General features: G+C 31.8%; 2 protein-coding genes across 4 annotated transcripts; one reads left to right on the forward strand and one right to left on the reverse strand.

Annotated features, from left to right (window-relative positions):
* The first annotated feature begins 4,549 nt into the window (after nt 1-4,549).
* Nucleotides 4,550-6,815, forward strand: LOC112507814 (protein indeterminate-domain 9-like). Of its 3 annotated transcripts, none has more exons than XM_025112536.1 (3): nt 4,550-5,014; nt 5,104-5,503; nt 5,589-6,815. In XM_025112536.1, exons 1-3 carry the CDS (start codon nt 4,885-4,887, stop codon nt 6,451-6,453), a joined length of 1,395 nt encoding a protein of 464 aa, XP_024968304.1. In that variant the 5' UTR covers nt 4,550-4,884; the 3' UTR covers nt 6,454-6,815. The 3 variants fall into 3 exon arrangements, with proteins under 3 accessions (XP_024968304.1, XP_024968312.1, XP_024968319.1); XM_025112544.1 differs by having other exon boundaries at nt 5,110-5,503; XM_025112551.1 differs by having other exon boundaries at nt 5,116-5,503.
* Nucleotides 6,816-8,495: 1,680 nt separating this feature from the next.
* Nucleotides 8,496-9,528, reverse strand: LOC112522160 (fasciclin-like arabinogalactan protein 11). Its single transcript, XM_025131245.1, has one exon. It carries the CDS (start codon nt 9,485-9,487, stop codon nt 8,729-8,731), a length of 759 nt encoding a protein of 252 aa, XP_024987013.1. The 5' UTR covers nt 9,488-9,528; the 3' UTR covers nt 8,496-8,728.
* Between the last annotated feature and the right edge of the window lie 14,732 nt (nt 9,529-24,260).

Genomic DNA, 24,260 nt, shown 5'->3' on the forward strand with positions numbered 1-24,260 from the left:
GTATTGATATAGTTGTCTGTATATTAACAGATAAGTTGTTGTTCGGTTATTGTGCTGAATAAACATTCTGAATGTCAAAAATGACCATTTTACCTCCAGTCTTTATTTTTGTTGAATAAAACAACAGTTTGATGAAAATGTTGAATCAATGACTTATAGTTATAAAAAAATATCAATTTAAAAGTTTTTTTTAAATAAAAACAACTTGATTAACATAATTATGAGTTAAATGTTATAATCAAAACAACATTAATAAGTCATTATAATAAAAACTCAAGTCAACTTTTTGTCGGTTTTCGTAAGTCAATTTGCAATATAGCACATGGATTTGTAGTAGTAGATTTGCAATATAGTAAATGGAATTTCAAGCAAATGGATCTTTAAATCAGAACTCAACTACTCAAATACTAAACGTCTAAAAATACCTCCTTGCTGCTACTGCTTGGGTCTCAGGCGAACAACGTTCGCCTGTGGCGGAGTTCAGGCGATGACGTTTGTTGCTGCTAGGAGGGTGAAGGGAGACGGCTGACAAGAGGGGTTTGACAATTGAAATCGATGCTTATGTGTTCTGTTTGACTGATGAGTTTGAAAATGTACGGGTGGTTGTGGCGATGGTGGTCGGAGGCAGAGGGAGTTGTGACTCGTTACAGCGAATGGATTGTTGAATAAATGGTTCAATAAGTGGATGAGTCCATATGACTCCACTTTTCTGGCTGACTGATTAAGCCATCGGCTGACCGAATAAGTCAGAAGCGAACAATAATATATGGCTGACCGAATAAGCCATACATGCTTAACAACTCATTAAGCCATTACCGAACAACCCCTTACTTATGAAATACAAATAAATTAACGTAATTACCGGCTAACTTAATGATAAAAAAATATGGTTTTGGTTTCGGTTAACACCATGATATAAAATATTTATCTTTTATCTTTTTATCTACAACACTTAAAGAGAACCAACATTGCTCACATATCTCATATTAACTTTTTGTTTGATTAATTTCAATCGACAAAATAAATTTAAAATGTTCACGTCCTTTTAAATTAGAATTCTAGCTACGGTTTCAAATGGAATTTACCAAAATCGAACGTCCACGGATGCGGGTTGGACTTGATGTACGATTCAAGATAAAAAAAACAAGTAGAATGCTTTTTAATTAAACATCAAAATTAACTATTGCAAAACGAAAATTCAGAAGATTTTGTTTGGATTTTTTTTAAGAAATAAAACAGGGACAATTTTGTATTTTCCATAGCCCAAGGAACCAAAACCCAGTTGTACGAACCCAAAACAATCAAAAGAATTTCGTTTGAATATCTGCGCAAAATAATTCAAGAAATTAAATATTTTATTCAAAAGATTTTAAAAAAACCAGTTTTAAATGAAAATTTTAAAATTAATTATAGAATGTATCAATATCAAATTCCAAACAAAATAATTATAATTATAATTAATTAATTATTTTCTATGACCATTATATGATAGTATCAATTCATGTGACACATTTTTTAAAGGCAAAAACATATAATAAGAAAAAACCAACAAAATTACATAAAAAAGGAGCCAACTGCAAGGTGCAATAACCCACTAAATAAAGAAAATAGATTAGAAAAGAGTAGAAGCTAAAAAAACCAAGAAGACTATAAAAAACGACAAATGACCTAACTACAATTGAATCGACAGAGAGAAACAAGAGCTCGTTTGGCACATTCATAAGGAAATAATGTAAGACTCAACATCGGTTGTGAACATGAATTAAGGTTGATTTATAAGGGACTGAATATCTCTTTTATAATATGTGTTTAAAATCGTGAGTACAGTTGTGAACAAAACGAATAATATTTGATACAATTGGCATGCAATGTTATAGATACGAAATAACTCGATCGTGGATCTAACCCTACTCAACATGCTATTTATTCATTGGTAATTCAAGATTTGCTCAAAACATTATAAAACATATTCACATGCATACCCTCTTCAATTAGATTTGTATCACCATTTTACAAATTTCAAAGAGTATCTTTAACAGATTTTAAAAAATAAATAAAATATGAAAGATGGTAAAAGTTTCCAAATTTTAGGAACTCCTTAAAATTGAATGTTTATGAAACATAAATAATTTTTATTATTCATAACATCCTTAAAACTAAATCTTCTGGAGAGAGATGTAAATTTTTTTATTTAATGCACTGAATATTTTAATTATACAATTAATGTTATAAGGTCTAAAATTGAAATTGTAATTTTTTTTAGAGATTTTGATTTTTGATTCCTCATTTTAGAGAATCTGTTGGAGATGCTCTAACGTCCCAACTCCCAAAACAATAAAATTGTAATGGAAATATATTTGTTTTCCTCCTCTAAACTTCTGACTTTTTTAACCATACATTTTAAATATTGTCTTAAACTATTAATTCAATTGAGGATCAAAACCTATTAAAAGTATATACATACATATACATATATATATATATATATGTGTGTGTGTGTGCATGTTTAATATTAGTATATATATATATATATATATATATATATATATATATATACTATAAGATTATTGATATGAATCATATGATATAACATCTTAAAACGAGAGAAAACAAGCTAAAAAATGGAATCATTGGTCCAATGGATGTGAAAGAATATGAAAGACAAAGATATGGGTGAACAACCAAAGTCTAAGGACCCAGTAAGAGACAAAAGCAATACATTTAGATAACGTGCAATCTAGAAAGCTATGGAAGATGATGGTAACGTTTGGGAAGGTGCAACTGGTTGAGGGAACAAATGGTAGAAACTAAGCATTACTCTTGATTGCTCCAAATTTGTGCAACAGATTTATGCTCCAAGCTCATGTTTAAAAGCATGACTAGAAACAAAAAAAAATGTTGCTCAGTCTTATAGCACGAAAAATGGTGTCGAAAGGAAGCCATAAAACAATGTTTAATTCTATATTTAAAAGGTCACTCGAGTGTTTTTGATAAAACTAGTACATATATTATGTGGAATTGATATAAGTTAGACATGTGTGTCATCAAGGAACGTGTTCCACGAGAGAATTTAGGAAAAGATCAAGAGGTAACACAAGTTGAGGAATGGAATGGGTTAAAAAGCGCATTTTTAAGATTACAAAAGTATGATAATTAATATCGTTTAAAAACTTCCAATGCAAAAAAAAATGAGTTAGGAATAAAAATCCCCTTTGTGGCTACGGAGGTTTGAATGCGGCGACTCCGGGCTATCTGAAAAACAGGTGGTCGTCATGAGATTAGTCAGTTCGCATAACGGGTTAGATATCCAGGTTAATAAAAAAATTAAACGAGCTGGAAATGAGGATGGATGGTGGTAATTGGTAAATGTGATTGGAACAAGTAGAGTTGAAACGGGAAGTTGTTAGGACAAAACGGGTAGCATGCAACAAGTCGTGGTGACCTAACCAGGGGCAGGACCTGTGTTTGATTTGAAATTAATTGATTATAAAAAAGGAGGTAGGGAGGGTAGAAAAGACATTTGATTAGGTGATGGGTGAGGGCGGGCCAATGGATCTAATCCTATGCAAATCACGGGCTTGCTGAAAACAATGACTACTCAAACTCACGTTCAAATCGCCAACAATTCCCTCCCCCACCACGTTTCCATCCATTTACACATTTCATTTACATTTCTTAATCTTTATTATTTCATTTCTTAATTATAAATATATCGTTAAATTAAATTAACTTTTATTTATTTATTTATTATAAGTTATAATCTTAAAATAAACCAAACATGACGTCCCCATCCGTAATTTCGTCACATAACAATAAATGCGTAATCCACCTGATCAACAAAAAAGGTCTACAAAAGCCCTTTCATCTTTTCAGATCCATTTACACAATTTCTCTTTTTTATTAAACATTTTTTATATTATTAAATTATATATTAACGATTAAATATTTTTATTAATTACATGGCAATAAAACACTTTATTAATTTTTAAAATAATTAAAATTTTATTTTAACATTCACGTTACTTATACAATATTTAGTACTCAATTTAAGTAACTTGAATAAACAGTTTTTTTAACCATTTAAATAGTTTAACAAGTAATAAAACACATTGAAATATATACTAATTGATCCGAATAATTAGTACAAGGGAACGAGTGATAAGACAATTTTGATAAACAAAATAATTATATTTCATATACAAAACATGTCTTAGGTTCGATCTAAGACGTCTACTCGTCTTAACTGCTGAGTGAACTAAAAATACCTCGTCACATAAATAAAGCATTGTATATGGGTTTTTAGAGAACACGATTAATGTATTTTTTGCTTAAATAAAAAATTATATCTTGATAATAACTCAGAAATAAATAGATTAAAAATATTTATACGTCTTGTCCTTTTTTGTAATAAAAAATGTTTGAAAAATAAGAGTTGGGAGTAAAAGTCAAAAGTTACTCACGGAGAAGGTATCAATTATGCAAAGAGAGATATGTGGTCCACTTGAGTCTATGGCTGACCGACTTTACATACAACCCGTGTAACTTCATTCTCTCTCTCTCTCCTTCACTGGTTTTTTAGTGTGTGTGTTACTGTGTGAAAATATTCTCTTCTTCATCCATCTCCACTTCCCATCATCTATCAAGATTCAAACCAAAACAACATCTATTTGAGACTAGATTGTAATTTATCCAAGAAAACCTGAATCTTTTTACAGATATCCCTAAACCACCTGGTTCTTTTTATGGGGTTTCATCATCTCTTTAATTGAAGAACACTCAATGAATCACAGTCATGCATCATCTTCTTCATCTTCATCCATATATCTATTTTTAGTAGCTTCTGCTTGTGTTAGCATCTTATAAGTCAAAATAAGCTGATCGAAAATGATGTCTGGTGATGGGTTTTCATCACCTCCTCCTTCCCTCACAGCTTTGGTCCATGACCCTGTAACAAAACCTAACCCTAATTCTGCGAATTCAGCTAAGCGAAAACGTAGTCTGCCTGGCACACCAGGTAATTAAACTCCAGCAGTTCAATTCTCCAATTTGTTTTATGTTGAATTCTTCGTTTTTTTTTTTTTTGTTTAATTGATGAGTTTATAGATCCAGATGCAGAAGTGATAGCGTTATCACCAAAGTCTCTGATGGCGACGAACCGATTCATGTGTGAGATATGCAACAAGGGTTTTCAGAGAGATCAGAATTTACAGCTTCATAGAAGAGGACACAATCTGCCATGGAAGCTTAAGCAAAGAAATAAACAAGAAGTTGTGAGGAAGAAGGTTTACATATGCCCAGAAAAAAGCTGTGTTCATCATGACCCTTCTCGAGCTCTCGGAGATCTCACCGGAGTTAAGAAGCATTTTAGCAGGAAACATGGCGAAAAGAAATGGAAGTGTGAGAAGTGTTCGAAGAAGTATGCAGTTCTGTCGGATTGGAAGGCTCATAGCAAGATTTGTGGTACCAGAGAGTACAAGTGTGATTGCGGAACACTCTTTTCCAGGTATAAATTCAAGTTCCAACGATTAGATTTGGTTGATATTAATTGGAAAAGATGAATGAAATTTGCATGTGTATAAATAATACAGGAAAGATAGCTTTGTAACGCATAGAGCATTTTGTGATGCAATTTCGGAAGAACACTCAGGAATGGCGTCGTTTCCGATGGTTCAAACCACCACGAATCTCAATTTCCAAAGAGATTTGATGATGATGAACGGCGGTGATAGGATTGGGAACCCAAGGTTACCGGCGATTTTTTGTGGTGGTGGCGAGTTAGCAAAAAGTCCAGACGGAAACGAGATGAAACCCAGATTACCAATTTGGCTGCACCACCATGCCAATAATCCACTCGACAACTCTACAACCAATTCGTTGTTTTTGGGGTCATCAAGCTCCAACGACAACAATGGCGGCATATTGTCGTCAGAAATGGTGCAGTGGCTGAGTAGAAGCCAAGAAGCAGTTCAAACTTTTACAGAACTGCCACAAGGCTTATCCTTAGAAGAGGAAGAGAACAACAAAGAGGAAATGCAGTTGAATTCGTTGTATAATTATGGTGGTTGTCCTAATTACCCGCCACCACCTCCGCCACATTTATCGGCCACCGCCCTTTTACAGAAGGCGTCTCAAATTGGATCCACGAGAAGTACCAACTCCGGCGGGTTTGGGTTTATGAGCACTACTAAGCTCTCCGAGCTTACTTCTTTGAACCAAACCAGAAACAATGGCGGCTCCCAAGCGGAGAACTTGAGAGGTGAAATGATGAACGGCGATGGATTGACGATGATGATGATGGCGGGATTGAATAAGAAAACCGGCGAGGGGAATTTAACCAGAGATTTTCTTGGCGTGGAAGGGTACGAGAGACGAGCATTTAGTTTGCAACAAGAGCTGATCAAGTTCACTTGTTCGAACAACGATTCCAGCATAGGTTTCAGTGGCAGTCAATGAGAGGTGTAGTAGTAGTGTAGTAGTACTACTGCTTTTAAAAGAATATGTGTTTGGGATGATAAAAGTGAGATTGGCAAATCAATCAGTCCTATGAATTGTCAGAGTGCCCAGTGAGGAGAATACGACCAATCCATTTGGTCCGTATGATCCCACTCGCTTTGGTCTGGTCCGGTCCGGTCTGATCAAGCTACGATTTAATCGTCATTTTTTATGATGAATAATCGATGATGGTCGATTTATCTAAGGAGAAGGGAGACAATAATGTGATGGGCGTATGCATGATTAATCGTGAAATGTGGAGAAGGGAGACTAATGTGGTGGGCGTATTCATGATGAATAGTTGATGATGGTCGATTTTTCGATGGTTTTATGATTTGCATTGCATGATTAATTGTGAAATGTCATTGATCTATTTAATCATCTGTAACAGATTTATCAAAATTTTCTCTAAAATGGAGAATATATATATTCATCTTCCACAGGTTTCCTATTTTGGAGAATCCAACATTGTTTACGATATTAAAGAAAATGTATTCATCTATTAAAATATTATTTCTCTTTATAAATATTTATTTTTAAAGTTTTTTATTGTTGGTCTTATTTGATAATCATTTTTTTCATTTTGGAGATAATTTAGAAAAACTGTTGAAGCAAAATATTGACGCAAAATCCCTATTTTCTCTATTTTGAAGAAGCTCTTATAATAACGTATACCAAGGAGTTACAAAATGAGATTTTTGGGAGGTATGATGAATGTCATGTAAACAAATGTTGTTAAATTATGTTCTTCAATATATATAAGAAGGCATAGGTTAATATCACTCCTCGCGAAGTTGTCTTTAAAAATCACACAGTAATAAATTGTTCAGGTGTTTTTAATCTGTACATATTTTCAATTTGGCTCTATATGTACGTATGTGAGACCATATTGAAATCGTTGATCGATTTGTTCAAAACTGATAGCTTACAAATGAAAATTGTTTAAATTGTTACTTATTTTGTAGGCGAAATAATGTATTAATTAGAAGATAGAACAAACAATTGATGTATTTTATTTAATAGTATTGGTACAATATGAAATAGACATGTGAACAAAGACGTGCGATTGTTTTTTTTGTCATTTTATTCTTCAAATTTCGTATGTGAAACTTGTACTCAAGGGTGTGTTTGGTGTCCAAACAGGATATGACAGGACATGACAGAACATAACAACTGTTCAACATTTGGTAAGATAAAACTGGATAGAACAAAACAAGTCAAATGACCAATTTACCCCTGATGAGTTGTTTATTTTAATTAATTTATGTAATTTATTAAATTATAATAGATTAATTATTTTTTATAACAAAATATATCATTTGAAGTTTTCGTCAAAACAATTAAATTGACACCAAATAAAAAGTTTATGTAGTTTTCTATTTTTATTTTTATCTCTTTTCTACATTATTTTTTATTAATAATATATAATAAATAATATAAATTATTAAAAATATAGAAACCGTATAAAAATAATATTTTGAGAACATTCAAATGAAAGTTTAAGAAAAACATAAAATACAATAAATAAAATTTAAAAAATGAATAAAATGTAAAAAAAAGACCTATTTAATGTTTTAGAAGATAATTAAGTTTTATTTTGAGGTTATATTGGTAAAATATAAGTCTATCTCATTTTGTTCCACCATGTTCCATGGGGTAGGGTGGAACAGGTCTGTTCCACTTTGTTCCACTATGTTCTTGTCTGTTTCACATAAAATTTATGCCAAACATGGGACAGTGATCTCTGTCCTATTCTGTCATGTCCCTATCCAGTATATCAAACGCACCCCAAAAGCACATGATCGTAAAATTGGTCTATGACTCATTCAAGCATAATATATTTTTAGATTTTATATTTATAAAAATGATATCTTTTATTTTCTTTCTATTTAAAAAAAATGAAAAATTAATTAATTTCTTTTAAGAACAAATACAAAAATTCAATAACATTGGATAGAAAGGTTGCGAATGAATACAAAATTGAGAAATAAATTTCCAAAATGTTTTAGAAAAAGTGATGATGAAAAACCGGAATTTCATTCAATCTTATGGGTACATGTTTTCAAATGACAAAATGGACGACAGATTACAAAGGTCGCAGCAATTATTCAAAAAGCACGCAACACACCATATCACTCTACCCTCTTAATCACAATCACCCAATAAACAAATCATGCTAAAGAACGGACCCACATCTATTAAATTGCCGACGTGGCATCATCTCCACCGTCTATTGTCACAAATAAAACATAGCGATGAAAGCAATCGCTCCCCCCATTAACCCATGCAAATCACGACGCAAATCAACTGCATCGGAGGAGTTGGCACTAGCACTATCGTCGCTAGGAGACTGACTATCATCGTCTTTGTCCTTTTTCTTATCATTTCCAGATTCAGGTGCTGGCGCGGCTGCCGGAGCCGGCGGACCAAACAAGCTCATGGGTAGCAGCACCTTGTCCACCTGATAAACAGCAAGTGAACCGTCTGAGTAGATTGCATTCGCCACCGTGGCACTAACAACGCCGGTGGTCAGATTCACCTGGTTGCCGGAAGTCGTAATGTCCAACGGAAACTTATAGGCGGTACTATCCCCGGCCTGTGTTCTCAACGGATTACTGAGGGTTTGGAACTGTGACATGGAGATGAAGGTGGGGATGACATGGAACTGAACCAATTCATCCTTTTGTTGGTCGGAAAGAGAGTTGAGGGTTCCGGCACTGAGGCTGGAGAAGGCGTTATCAGGTGGTGCGAATACAGTCATTCCCTGTTTGGAGTTGTTGAGTTGGGTATTGATTTGATCACCCACTTTGGTTATTTCAAAGAGGCGGATTAGGGTGGTGAATTGGCCGGCTTTTTCCAAGATTTTGGTGATGTTGGTGGGGCCTGGTGGTCCGGGAGCCGGTGCTAGTGACTGAGCTACGGTGGTGGTGATGGTGGTGCATTGGAGGATGATGAGTAGTAGCAAGAATTGTAATGACAGAAAATGGGACACCATTTTGTTTTCTAGATCGATCTTGGTGTGGAAATTAAGAAAAAGAATGGGAATGAATGAGCGAGTTATGTGGGAATGGAGGTAGGGTTTATATATATGGAGAGGGGGTGGCGCAGGGTAGGGTAGGGTGGGGTGGGGAGGTTGAGAGTGGTGTAATTGTTTGGTGAGATGGGGCTGTTATAGTTGGAGGTGTTTAAAAACTTAAGTTGGTGATAGGTTGCAATTTTAGTTAAAATTGTAGTTTCAAATTTCTATATTTTGATACAATTAATTTCAGTTGTAATGCTTGTATTTTTAATATAAATATAACAATCTAAACCATAAGATTGGTTCCTGATTGGTTTGAGCTTGGTTCTAAAGGTCAAAAGTACCAGGAAGTCTCAGGTTCAAATCAAAGGAAGAATACAAATCCCCTTGTGGCCACGGAGGTTCAAATGCGGTGACTCCGGGCTATCTGCAAAACAGGTGGTCGTCCTGGGATTAGTCGGCTCGCATAGCGGGTTGGATATCCAGGTTAATCAAAAGAAAAAAAATAACAATCTAAAAATCATGAAGATCTATGTATTGTAAAAAGTCATGGCATTTCAGAATGGCTTCTTCTAAACCATCTTGGTTGTCGGACTTGAATCATCGTCTGTTTATACAAGTATATATGTCACCTTTGAAATCAATTGTATCATTTTGTCGATTTAGCGTTCGTAAATTGAAATTGGCTACTTCAATCAGACCATACTATCGATATTTATTTTTATCTCATATTGAATTGATATTTTATTGTCATTCTAATAGTTAGTTTCAAGAAATTATTTTTCAAAAATCCTTATCTTTTTGCTATTTCTATTTTTTTTTTTTTTTTTTGTGGTATGTTTCTTTGGTCTTTGCTTTAGGAAATCATACCATTTTGGGTCTAAAATTCTGTAATTTTATTGATTAAGATTTGCATATTGGGACATAACTAAAAAAGAAAAAAAACTATGACAAGATTTAGACAATTTAAGAATCTACGGCTCTACCAACTCCTTCACTGCCTCTAGGCATGGGAATGGGTCTCGACCTGTTGGAGAATCCGGCCCACCTTTCTTGGACGGAGATCTTGCTAAATCGAGGATATGGAAGGGACGGGGATCCCCGTTTGTCTCAAACGGGGAATGGGGATGAGTATCGCACTCCACGTCCCATCCCGTATCTATTTTTGGATGTTAGTATTTAATATTTTAGAGATCAAGTCATAATACAATTACTCGATATGATTTTATATTATTTATGACGTCAAATTTTCTTTTGGTTTTAAGTTATTAATTATTATATGATGTTGTGATTTATATTGTATTAAATTAAATTAAATTACTTTTTGATTTTAGAATTCTTAGAAATATGTGAGAATTAAACATATTTGGTCTCTCACATATTTGATTTAAGATAGCTTATATAAACGGGAAAAAAATATCCGTTTCCACGTTGGGGATGGGGATATGATCAAATTCCCCGATGGGGATGGGGATTGAGGTCCCTGCCCCATTCTCATGCCTACTCGCCTATTTAATGGAGCCTAGATGAGCATATGGGTTGCCCCCAAAGTATCGAATACCTAGGTGGTAGATATTGTCTTTGACACCATGTGAAAATATATGAAACCCTCGTATTAACTCTACAAAAGAGCCTTTATGCATAGAAAAGAGGTTTCTATATATATATAGAAGATAAATGGTATGAATCTAGTTGTTGTGAGATCTTAACATCGACAATGAATTCAAAAAACAATGTCACAAGATTAAATTAAGTGTTGCTTGTTCTATGTCGGGTTTTAGTTTTAGTTAAGGGGTATGGTCTTGCTTGTTTCTCCGATATAGTGATGTAAACATTTTGTCTCGATCCATAGCTCTACAATATGTCGTAGTTGAGGCCATGTTTCCTTATATTGCTACATGGTTTTACGTCAATCATTTACAAAAAAACATCGTAGCTAAATAATTTGTAGCCACTTAATTGCATGGAGATCATCGGCATGGTACATAACTTCAAACAAATTCTAATATTCAGATTCATGTTTATATATATATACACACACACACAAGGAGGTTTAAAGAAAGTAACACTTAATTAAGAAAATAAGAGAATAGACATCAACCATCCACTTAATTTAATCAACGGTTGAAAAAAAAAAGATGGGAATTATCGTAATTATAAGGAAATCCGTGTTTTTTTGTTAGAAGATTAATGGTATTCAAAGGTAAAATCGGAAACAAAAAGAATTAATCTTATAAATATATTAATTAGAGGATTAAGTCTCACGAACTATGAGGGACATGATTTGTTCCCATAATTATCCATTCTCTCTCATGTACCTTTTCATCTCAAATGTTTTTTAATCATTTATTCTTAATTCGTTGGTATGTTTGGTAAAATTTGAATAAAAATGTTGAAACATAACCGTTTATTGTTTTGTTTGATATCGATTTCAGGAACAAATTAAGTCGCCATTGTGGAAGTAGGAGCAATACACAAGATGCTAGATGTTACACCAACTTTACGAACAAAATCGCTATTATCTCTTCAAACTATCAACAATCTCTTGAAGGAGATCAATTACAAGGTAGTACAAGTACGTTGATTTTCTGGAATTCAAACCCATCTTTAGCTTTGTTGAGTAACGACGGAAATCCCAACGATGTGATGCAGCTTTTCATTAATTAACTTCGACTGATACCATGTTGTAGACAATAAGGGATATTGGCGATGTGATGCAGGTTCGTTGCGGAAGGATTCGATTTTAGAATCTGCATCAGAGGTGATGGAATGAAGAGTGGTTAATTTTTTTTTTTTGCTAGGTTGATTTTATGATCTAATCTAGGTTGATTGGAGTGTTTGGGTTTATGTTACATCATATTGTATCAAAAACAATTAAATTACATGAAATTGTATTAGTTTGTTTATTCTACATGATTTTTATATTCTTTTTATTTTATATTATTCACATTCATGGTATGTATGTATCTTCTTATGTGTGATATTTAGGGGGTGTTTGAGATTGTTTATTTGAAACAGCTTATGTTTTTCTATAAAAAACACTTATCAACTTATTATAAATAAGAAGGGTTTAAATTTTTTAAAAGCTCCTTATGACCGGTTAGCATTGGTATAAGTTGTTTATCCAAACACTCAAAAATGTTTATTACCGGTGTCACACCGGAATAAGTCAATAAATTGTTTTTATAAGCAATCTTAAACACCCCCTTATATTAAACTTGTTTATGTGTTCTATAATTTATTTAACCCCAAGTGATATTAGTAATAGATTATTCTGTATGTTTTACTCTCTCTATTATCACATGTGATATTAGTAATAAATTCACATGTCTTAGATATGTGATATTGATAATAAGTTTATGTGTACTAGCATTATGTTACGATTTGTAGGTTTCTATGCTCACATGTTTGGTCTCTTATGTGTATTGCATTCAATAAATCACATGTGATATTTAACTTATCACATATGAATAAAAACGTGAAAAAAAAATAAACAGTGGAGAAAAATGACATATGATTCAATATTTGGAATCAAAAAATCGTTTGAAAAAAACTATGAAAAACGTGAAAATATATCAAATATACGCTTGATGATGATGATGCAACTTTGGTTTAGAAACAAATTTGTGGGACGAATATGATTCAAATAATAAAACCGGTTAAGTTGAAAAAAATCAAACAAAATTATATGATAGGATCATGATTATCTCAATTTTAGGGATTGAGTTAATTAATTAAATAATATTATAAATGGAAATTACCCTCATGCCCATAATTATTTATTTTGCTTTTAACTTTAAGTATTCTCTTATTTTAATTATTTGAGTGGTGCATGTCGTATGAACTCGCTTCTCTCTTTCTATGTGGGGGTGGGTGGGGGTGGGGGTTCAAAATGAAAAACCAAACTATTTGTACAAAACGTGAAAATCGTAGATTTCTTTGTTTATTTTAGTGATATTTTTTCATTAAATTGTTTAATATTTTGACATTGTTTTAAATAATTCATTTTTTGATGAGTATGTTTCATATATTTGTGTTTCTATGTAAAAATTAAATTGTTTCATGTATTTCTCGATTTTGATGGAATTTGTTTACTAAAATTAATATAATGAAGATAATAATGTCCATAATTATTTAAAATGAATTATTTGAAACAATTTCATCATATTAAACAATTTCGTGAAAAAAAAAAGTCATTAAAATAAATAATGAAATCGATCGTTTTCATGGTTTGTACAAATAGTTTGGTTTGCAAAATATCCCTCCCCTATATATATATATATATATATATATATATATATATATATATATGTGTGTGTGTGTGTGGGGGGGGGGGGGGTTAGGTTTAGGGAAATTCGTAAAAAATTGAAAATTGATGAACACTCTGATAATTGTTTATCTGGACGGTATACACATGTGCGCACAAGTAATTGTAAGCAATTTGTCGGACATGCATACATGCATAAAAACCAAAAAACAACTTCAATTACCTATATGCACATGTGCATACTCTCTAAATGAACGGTTAACAAGGTGTTTCTCAGTTTTTCATTTTTTAAGGTGTTTCCTTGAACCCCTCTCTCTCTCTCTCTACACACACACACACACACATATATATATATATATATACATATGCAGACATATACACATGTACATACATATGTAGACATACATATGTACATACATATGCATACATATTATGTATATATATATATATATAAAACATATACATATACACATGTACATACATATGCAGACATATACACATGTACACACATATACATACATATTATGTATATGTATGTATGTGTATATATATATATATATAGAGAGAGAGAGAGAGAGGGGGAAGGGGGTTGGGTTGTGAGAATTTTAATTCCTTTTTAGCCAAATGAGAGTTGATTGTGGTAGTTGTTTTATTTGGAAGTGGAGATTAAATTAAAGCACCCACTCATCATGACTCATTAAGCATAAATCAAAATTTTGGTTTGCTTAGAAAGGCAGGAAACAAAAAAGTGAGACATCAAGGTCGCCTCACACATCTTTCTTTCTATTATTAATTCTCATATACACATATTAACATCTAAAGAGTATATTTTAAAATAAGATGTTTATTCTTTATTTGATTAAAAAATGATCATTTTATTATTTTTAACTTGACATCTATATTAATATCTTTTTTTTTTTCATGTTCTTCGGTTCTTTTTTTTTAGGTTATTTATAATTGGGTTCCAGTGAAATCATCCAATTGCATATGTGCTTCATGCAAGAATCCAATATTTTTATTGTAACACGATTGGTTTTATAGGATGTATAGATTATCTAATCGTCCTGATATAATATTTTATAGAACTTAGGTTTATAAGATCAAACTATAAATCGTCATATCTGAAAACGTTACAATAGGTTTATAAGACGTTTTTAGTGTCTTAACAAGTTTTCTAGAACGTTTTTAAAATAAAGTATTCTATTAGCTATTTTACATTTGTATTTATAAGACATCTTTTTTTCAAATATTGTTGAATAAAATAGTTAATATGACACGTCGTTTTAAAAAAGTCAGAAAAAACTTGTTATAACGCCAAAAACTCTAAAAGCGTCCAGTAAACCTGTTATGACACTTTTAGATATGACTTTTTTTGGTTTTGTCCTATAAACTTAGATCATATAAATTATTATTTCTAACATTTTTTTTACATTTTAAGCGTCTTATAAAATCGATTTTTGTTATAGTGTATGCTCTAAATGTTTGACAAGATGAATTTACCGGGTAGTTCATATAGATATTTAAGTGATGACTTTTGTTTCTTATAAGATCTGCACAACACATATTACCTAAGAAATTATAAAAAAAATTTCAGGGTAAATTTATGATTTTTTTCGTTAGATTCTGAACTTAAACAGAATAATTCATTACTTTGTAATGTTGATGGTCTTTTAAACATAATAAATGACGAATAAAGGTAAACATTTTTCTTAAATTAGTTTTTATATGTTAATTTAATTTGTTCATATTGAAGTAGAATATTCAAGTAGTCATAAACTTATAATCTGTATTTCTCTTACTGTATCAACTTGATGAGTTAATCAGTCGTACATATGTCAAAATTGACCCGGAGACCAAAGACAAGGAAAGCCGACCAACTATCATAGTTGCATGCAAGCTCCATCGGGAAAAGAAAAAAAAAAGCACTTCATAGCTTCTCAAATCTAAAATAGTAAGGTTTTATGATATCTTTAAATCAACTTAAAATCATGAAAAAACGTATAAATTATAAAAGCTATAAAACTTGTCCAAATTAGCCTTAAAAATGTTCGCTTAACTTTCGTGCTTGTTTATTATTTAACTAAGAGTAAATTACGATTTTTTGTCACTGTGGTTTATTAATAATTTCTATTTTCGTCCATATGGTTTACAATCTATTGATATTTTCGTTCATAGACTAGTTCCTATCTTAAACAACAATAACTTATAAATCATAAGGATAAAAATAACTTTGATTTATAAACCATAAGAATAAAAATCGTAATTTCTAATCCCCTTGTGGCCACGGAGGTTCAAACGCGGTAACTCCGGACTATCTGCAAACCATGTGGTCGTCCTGGGATTAGTCGGCTCGTATAGCGAGTTGGATATCCAGGTTTAAAAAAATTACAATTTTCACTTAGAAATCACATGGACGAAAAACATAATTTAATATTTTATCAATTTACATATATATTTAAAAAAAGTCTTACAATTTCTCTAAGATCCTCTTTCAGAAAAAGAAGATGCACATGAAAATTAAGACAATCATCCAACTTTTTATTAAATACAAATTAATATGATTAATTGAAAATGCCATGTGGTTTTGCTTAAAAGTCAATTCAATCATATTTATCATATATGTGATGCAATATTACTTTGGGTTAAATTTTGTACACTTATATATCATATTACAAATAACTAACTTGATGGGGTGTTTGGGTAAAGGTATTAGGCAGTAATTACTTTGAATGAAAATAAAAGAAATTGTTTGATTTTATATAATATAATGAGTTCATTCCCCCAAAAGCCTACATTTTGATTCCAGATTAAACTGGGGGAAATGAAATTCATTCTCATTTTCATTCTCTGTCATTTTCATTTTCATTCCTCTGACTGAACCAAACACCACCTGAATCAAGAAAAAATAATAATTATTTAATATCTATACTATATTATAAAGCATTTGACAAAAACTCTTAAAACTCATTTTTATGTATGAAGTACTGTATATTGATGCATATTACTTAAAATTCAAGATACAAGTAAATTATGCATAAGTACAACTTATTAAAGCTCTATGTTTGAATTCGTGTAACTAACTACGGATAAACATAATCAAGTAGAGGATAAATATCTCATTTAAAAATATAAAAGATTTAAAATATAATTAGGGTAATTATCGAGTTTTAACAGAATCATTAGCCTTATAAAAATTTTATTGTTAAGGCAAAAATAAATTACTTCACTATTTGACATAAATTAAATTATAATAAAAAATAAATTATATAAAAAACAAGAACTTTTAAATAGTTAATTTGATATTAATGTCGATATATTTTTTTAAAAAGTTATGATGTCTTCAAATTTATTTCTATTCAAAAATAAAAACATCACCTTTCTCAATACTACATAAATCGTATTATATCAACAAAGACAAGTACCTTATTAAACCTTAATATTGTTTATGGAATGCATAATTTTTTTTTTAAATTCAAGTTTACAACTTATTTCACATACGTACAATTTCATACAATTCTATATTTTAACATTATAAAACCAATAGATAAGCAGAGTCCAATACATAATAAACACTAAACTTTATTAGTACAAAAAAATATTTTGTATATTTTATCAAGAAGAAATTACATAGCTTTTTTCGTTCTCGATTTAAACAAATGTAACATTCTGCTTAGGGACGGACCCAGAAGTTTTTTCAAACGGTGGCACCATTTGACTATAAGAAAAAACTAAAACGAAAAAATTTCAAACAGTGGCACCGGTTGACTAAAAGAAACAAATATACAGATTTTTTTTTTCAATCAATGGCACTATTTGATTAAGAAAATGACATTAACAAGATTTGAATTTGGCTCTTGAGTGAAATAAAAGTCTTGCAAACCAACTCTATCAAATAAAACTTGTTCGCATTGTAGTTTCAAAATACATACAGAGGCACACAACAGATTAATACGGTTGCACATTTCACGAACCTAAATTCTTTTATCTTTCGACAGAGAAATAATATGGTGGCACGTGCCACCGTAACCACCATTGGTAGGTCCGCCCATGATTCCGCTGCATTACATCGATACACAACTTGTTATATGTAAATGCATGTATTTATTCTAAATTTCTATTTGTGGGCCGATGGGCTTTGAAAAATATCATGGATCATATTTAAACTTAGCAACCCAATAGCAACTTTGGGAAGTCCTATGATACAACTTACAAGTACACTAATTACGGAGGTGTTTTTTGGCTTTTTATTAATAACATCTGTTTAAGTAAAATTATTTATGTAGAGGTGAGTTATTATACAACCTTTTATATTTGTATAACTAATACAACTCAATCTCAACCGTCTATTTAATTTGATGAATATGTAATTTCAAGAAATTTTGATTGTTTCATATTATAAAGTATTGATCATAATTAATGAACCGTATTCATCTTTCATAAATATTTAAATCATAATAAATGAACTCTCATCATTTCCATAAATATCWCAATTTATTGGGTTGCATTGGTTGTACAAATACGACAGGTTGTGTTTGAAACAAACTCTATTTTATTAGAGTGATAAATAAATATAATCCATAGTTAAGCATGCTTTGTGGGGATGTGGAATATATTAAAGTGAAATACATAATTAATTATATGACTATATATATATATATATATATATATATATTTTTTTTTTTATTAAGGGGTCATTTACTAAACACTTACTTGGTAAGTGTTTACTGTATAAATTTTCTCATCAGATGAAAATGACAAGGGCCAATAATCTTACCGGGTAAGAGCAATGAGAAGGATGAAGAGTCTTATCCGGTAAGTGAAGATGACGACTCTTACCCAGGTAAGTGCTTACCCGGTAAATTGTTGCATTCGATACGTTTTGATGTACTAAAATATTACGCATCAAAGTAAAATATAGAGTTGACTCATATATGTAAACACTTTCTGGGTAAACATTTGGGTAAACATCCCCTAAGTAAATTATACCAAGGATTTTTCAAACATGTACACAAAATTGCTAGTAGCATTATTAAATGTTTGTTATATCTATCTAGTATCGTTAGTCTTTTGTAACAAGATAAGAAATAAATAGATACGCTCAGGGTGCGTTTGGTTTGCGGGATTGGAATGGATTTAGGGGGATTTGGATTTGAAATCCATTCCAATCCTATGTTTGGTTTGTAGGAATGGTAGGATTTCAAATCCAAGGATTCATTTAAAATCTCGTGAACCATGGATTTCAAAATTCTTTGAAAATACATGGGATTTTAAAATCCCATCCTCGTGGGATTTCATCTTCTCCATCTTCTCGTCTCCATCTTCTCCCATCGATTGCTTCACCCATCGCTTCCCTCCCATCGATTGCTTCACCCACGCCTCCCGCTTCCTTCACCCATTGCTTCCCTCCCATCGATTGCTTCACCCACGCCTCCCGCTTCCTTCCCGTCGCGTCCCTTGCGAAGCTGTGCCCTAGGTTTGCCTCCTCGCCGGTGTTGTCTTCCTCGCCGGTGATGTCTTCCTTCCTGTTTGCCGGCGTCTCCCATCACTCAGCAGGTAATCGATTAACCCCTTTTCTATAGCATTAGAAATGCTCGATTCTGGTCTGCATTTTGGGGTTTTAATTTGATAATGCATTGATAATACAAAACCAATCCAGGACCAACTACTGTTCTGCCCTATTGTTGAATAGAAAATGCACAAGGGTTCTGCCCTAATTTCCTGTCATGCATTATAGTATAAACAGGGGCGTGTAAAGATATCCAGAAATAATTACAAAAAAAAAATTCTAAATCCAAATCCTACAAACCAAACAGAGGAATGGATTTCAAATCCAATCCAATCCAAATCCCATGGAATCCAAATCCCTCAGAAACATTCCTGCAAACCAAACGCACCCTCAAGGGTTTTCTACCAAACTAGCACTTTCTAGCAAGAAAGGTGAAAAAATAGCACATTTTGCAGTTTCTAAAGAAATAACACCGAATATCTTCAATCAGTTCTGTCAGACTGTCAAATTTCTTCGTCGAGTCACCAACCACTCAGACTCAGGCACATGTATTCCGCTAATTTCTCGAAATTGGCAAAATTTTGAATTTTAGAGATATGTGACCTGTTTGACTTTTCTACTGATTTGGGACTTAAGTGACAACAAGTGGATTCCGTCGAATGACAAAACTGATTGTCGAAATGAAGTGTTATTTCTTTAAAACTCACTAAAAATATGTTTTTTCTTCTAGAAAACTCAATTATTTGAGTTGATAAAAGAGAAATATTTTATAAAATATTTTTATTTATCTATTTTATTTTAAAAGTTTTATCAAACAACCAAACATAAATCACTTTATTATGAGAATGACAAGTGAGAATATTTATTATTTAGGATTTAAATTGAAGCAATAAGTGTGGAAATATACATGTACTTTTTTTTTTTTTTTGATTATATTTAAATATTAGTATGATATTTTTTAAACTATAACAAATTAATAAATTATAAAAAATAAATCGATTTTATGTATAATTTATCTCAAGCAGATAAATGAGCAAAAGGAAATGTTTCGAAAGAGATCTAAAGTGTATTCAACTGATTACAATCTCTCAAATTATCACATTTACAAAAAAAAAAATTAAAGTATTATGTTAATATTGTAATTTTTTGGAATAATATGTAACATATAAAAGGACTATTATCGAAACCAGAAATGAGAGACGAAAACATATCTGCAAATGAACCCGACCCAGCCCATACTAAAAGTTATTTGTTTTGATATAAGGTCGGGTTTCGCTGAGAAGAGAAGTTATGATGATAAGCATAAGAAAAGATCTTCACAATTGGATCAATTTTAATCGAATGTCAGCACTAATGAAGTGAATCGAGATGCACCAGATCAATTCCCTTATATACGTAATTCATGAGTGGCATGAATTTAAAAATGATCTAGGGTTCATATCTTTTCTTACACTTCTCATAATAATTTTCTCTTCTCAAAATGATATAATCTTAAATTCGTCTCACCCTTCTATTTTACCACTTTAGTCGATAATAATCGGGTTCGTTCACCTTATTTGCAAGTAAGATTTTCTTGAGCCATCAAAGATATCCGTTAAACTTTGAGAGGTGTTCCGGGATATTAGAAAATATAAGAAACATTAATCAAAAAAAGCAACTATAAATCAAACAGAAAATCGAATTTTAATTTTTTGAAAATTAAACAAACAAAAAACTTAAAAATCTCTGGAAACGGTGGAATTCCACTAAAAGCACATTTGGGTGACTTTTATACCTTTGATATACGCCAAGATGTCCCCACTCGATAAAAAAATCTAGATCCATCACTGATAATAACTATGAAAAATAATTATCGAATGTTATCAAATAATTTTTTTCTTTTAAACAAAATATAAAAGTTTGGTGTATTAAAATTATATACATATATATACACACACTTGGGATCATGTGAGACCAAGAATTTTTCGTGAGACCCGGAAGACCAATTCTCAACCCTTGGATTAGATATACAATCTAAACATTCATAATCATAAAATTGCCACGAGACTTCTCAATAATCATAAAATTACCACCGTACAACTTTAGATCTTTAGATCATTAGCTTATAAAGTTGACCAATGAACATAAATTGGTCTCACGGGTCTCACGAAAAACCCTTAGCCCATTCAAGGAAAAACTGATTAGTTTGTGGTAACTGTGAAATCCAATCTCAACCACATATCAACGAATAAATTAGAAAATTAGTAATCTTGATAATTTGAGTTAAAATTATAATTAGAGGGCATTTTAGGTATTTTTAAAAAACTCTCCTCTCCTCTCTATTCTCACCTCTCTCCGACCTCGGATCTCCAACCTCCGATGAACATTATTACGGCTGGTACCAAGTAATCATTGTGATACACAATGTAATACTCATTGTAGTATCACTGTGATACCAACCCAAACCTTAAAAACAAAATCAAATCCATAATCTAAATTTAAGGAATACATACCGATCATCCACGTTGTGATACCCAAAATACATACAAGATGCAATGTGATACCCAATGTAGTACCAATTGGGGTACCACTGTGATACCACTCACACCAACCATATTACCCTAACGGATGTTTTAGCCGGAAGAAAAATCAGTAGAGTAATAAATGGAAGCATTTATAAAAAACCAAACTATTTAGGGTAAATTCAAATCAATTAGGTAAGTGTGAATTGAATAATTAATGATTTGATTTGATTTGTTATAAAAAAAAACAAATTGTCAAATCACCTATTTACCCTTTATTTTATTTTAATAAATAACATTAATTATTTTAAATAACTGATTCACATTAGATCTCACAGTTACTATAAACTATTTAGTTCTCATTTGATTAAGTCTATATATATATATCCATAAATTAAACAAAAATGGTGAATCGTCATTAAATGCAGAAATTATATTTTGGAAAGTACATTTGAATCTGGTTTAATAAAGTAATAAAGGGTATTATTGTAAATGAGGGTAGCTTCACATGATGGATGTAGGTTTTATCCTTTATCACGAAACCAATCCATTCCTTGTATGACGTCATTATTTATAGGTATATAAGAAATAAAACTTTAATGTTAAATAACCAACATTTAAACCATCACATTAATGACAACCGCTATATTTACTACGATTTCACATGCAACACAAACCAAAACCTTTGATGCTACGTCTGCCCCACTTCTCCTCTTTCGTGGGCTACCTAAGAAAAAGCGATCCATTCGTTACTCCTTTATTTTATTTTATTTTATGTTTTGTCGTGTCTTATGTCCGTACAACGCTTTTGTTTTAAAACATCTCATAAAACTCATCTGAGTGTGTATGTTTGGCTACCTTGTTCCTATGTTTATTGATCTCCATTTAATCAGTATTTGAACGTTGAAGTAAACTCAAGCTCATGACTACATCTTGTTACAACTGTGCTTTTAGTTTCGATGGTTGGTGATTTTATCTATCATGATCATAATGGGTTTGATGTCATGGATTGATATGACCAATTTGGCCCTAGTTTGGGAATCACATCGTGATTAATACAGAGCTTCTAAAACACCAATGATTTCATTTTCTTGATGTTGATAAAGTGATAAAACAGATGCTCATGTTTTTTGTTTTGTCACTTTCCACACCAAATTCATTATCTCTGGATCGATGATTAGATGGACCATTTTTCTAGAGGACAATCACAACTGTATGGCAATTTCAACTTTTAATCCTCATGGCGGCATAAATGTTATGTATTAGGTTAGGTCAAAAAACATTTAAAATGGTGGTCGAGGACATCATCGTAAGGTAAATATATCATCAGTTCAGACAGTTAAAAATTATTTTTTTAAGCTCGACAAGTTTGATTTTAGATTCTCAATCATTTCTTTGCGTTGTATTTGAATTCTTTCGTAATGCATGAAAAATGGTCTTAATATATCTTAAGAGTTGTTGCTCATGGAGCCTTTTGAGCATGATGAGAAAAAAGAAAAGGGAATTACGTAATGGTAGATCAATTGAAAACGTAAATGGCTAGAATAAAGAGGACTATTAGAAACCAAATTGAACTAAAAGTCGATGGTGGAGCCGTGGTGTCCCTTTTATGTGGTTGTCTACCAATAATATTAAACAATAATTTAACTGTAACCATGAATCTCAAACCCACCCATGAATCGTGCTTGATACGGTGATTGATCCAATGCATTTCTGTATATCTCATCTCGATGCATCTCATCCTAATGTGTATCCAAGGATGAAGATCCATTTTTACACTTCTCACCTTAACTTTCTTCTTGCGAGAACCTAACCCTAATTATAAAATCAACATCGTATGTTAAGTGTTAAGATGGTCGATAAATTGAACATTCATGAGAAAAATGATTTATTTCCATTATCACATTTGTTGTAGTTAGGTATAATAATAAAAAGAAGGTCCGAGTATGATTTTTGAATTCAAGAGCAAGTGGTATTGTTGAACCAGACAAAACAACAAGCACTGAAACCAAAGACAGATATAGACGTTAAACTATAAGATAAGTAAGCCTCTTTAGACGCATTATTGCAACAAGAGGATTTTGTGAGAGGATCTAGAAGCTTTAGTTTTTTGTTTTAAGATCTGGAATGTAATTGAATTCAATTATGTTACAAATCTTATGAAAGATTTGATGAAAAAAAGGCGGGGTAAAGATGCGATGAAAACAATTGAAATTCATGGGTTTGGATTTGAAATGAAAATATGTTGGAATAGGTATTCAATATGCGAGAAAAACCAAAAAGTAAAGGATGGTTGAGGCTCGGGTTTGACATGGTTTTCTTAAAACAGATTCACCCCCATATGGTGCGTCTGTTTCCCAAGATACAACGACCAAAACGATTTACGAGAAACCGCGAACGTAAGTAACGAGTGAGGTTTACTTTGCGGAGAAGTCGAGACAAAGTCGATTAGAGGGGATTGCAGCTTCCGGTGTG

Source organism: Cynara cardunculus (genome assembly GCF_001531365.2).
Source record: "Cynara cardunculus var. scolymus isolate 2C chromosome LG 1, CcrdV1, whole genome shotgun sequence".
Classification (NCBI taxonomy): Eukaryota; Viridiplantae; Streptophyta; class Magnoliopsida; order Asterales; family Asteraceae; genus Cynara; species Cynara cardunculus.

Excerpts from the sequence above, each read along its gene's own strand:
- LOC112522160 (XM_025131245.1), bottom strand. The coding sequence starts at position 9,487 with ATGGTGTCCCATTTTCTGTCATTACAATTCTTGCTACTACTCATCATC.
- LOC112507814 (XM_025112536.1), top strand. The coding sequence starts at position 4,885 with ATGATGTCTGGTGATGGGTTTTCATCACCTCCTCCTTCCCTCACAGCT. Across the intron at positions 5,015-5,103 it reads TAGTCTGCCTGGCACACCAG|ATCCAGATGCAGAAGTGATA; the intron begins GTAATTAAACTC and ends ATGAGTTTATAG. Across the intron at positions 5,504-5,588 it reads TGCGGAACACTCTTTTCCAG|GAAAGATAGCTTTGTAACGC; the intron begins GTATAAATTCAA and ends TAAATAATACAG.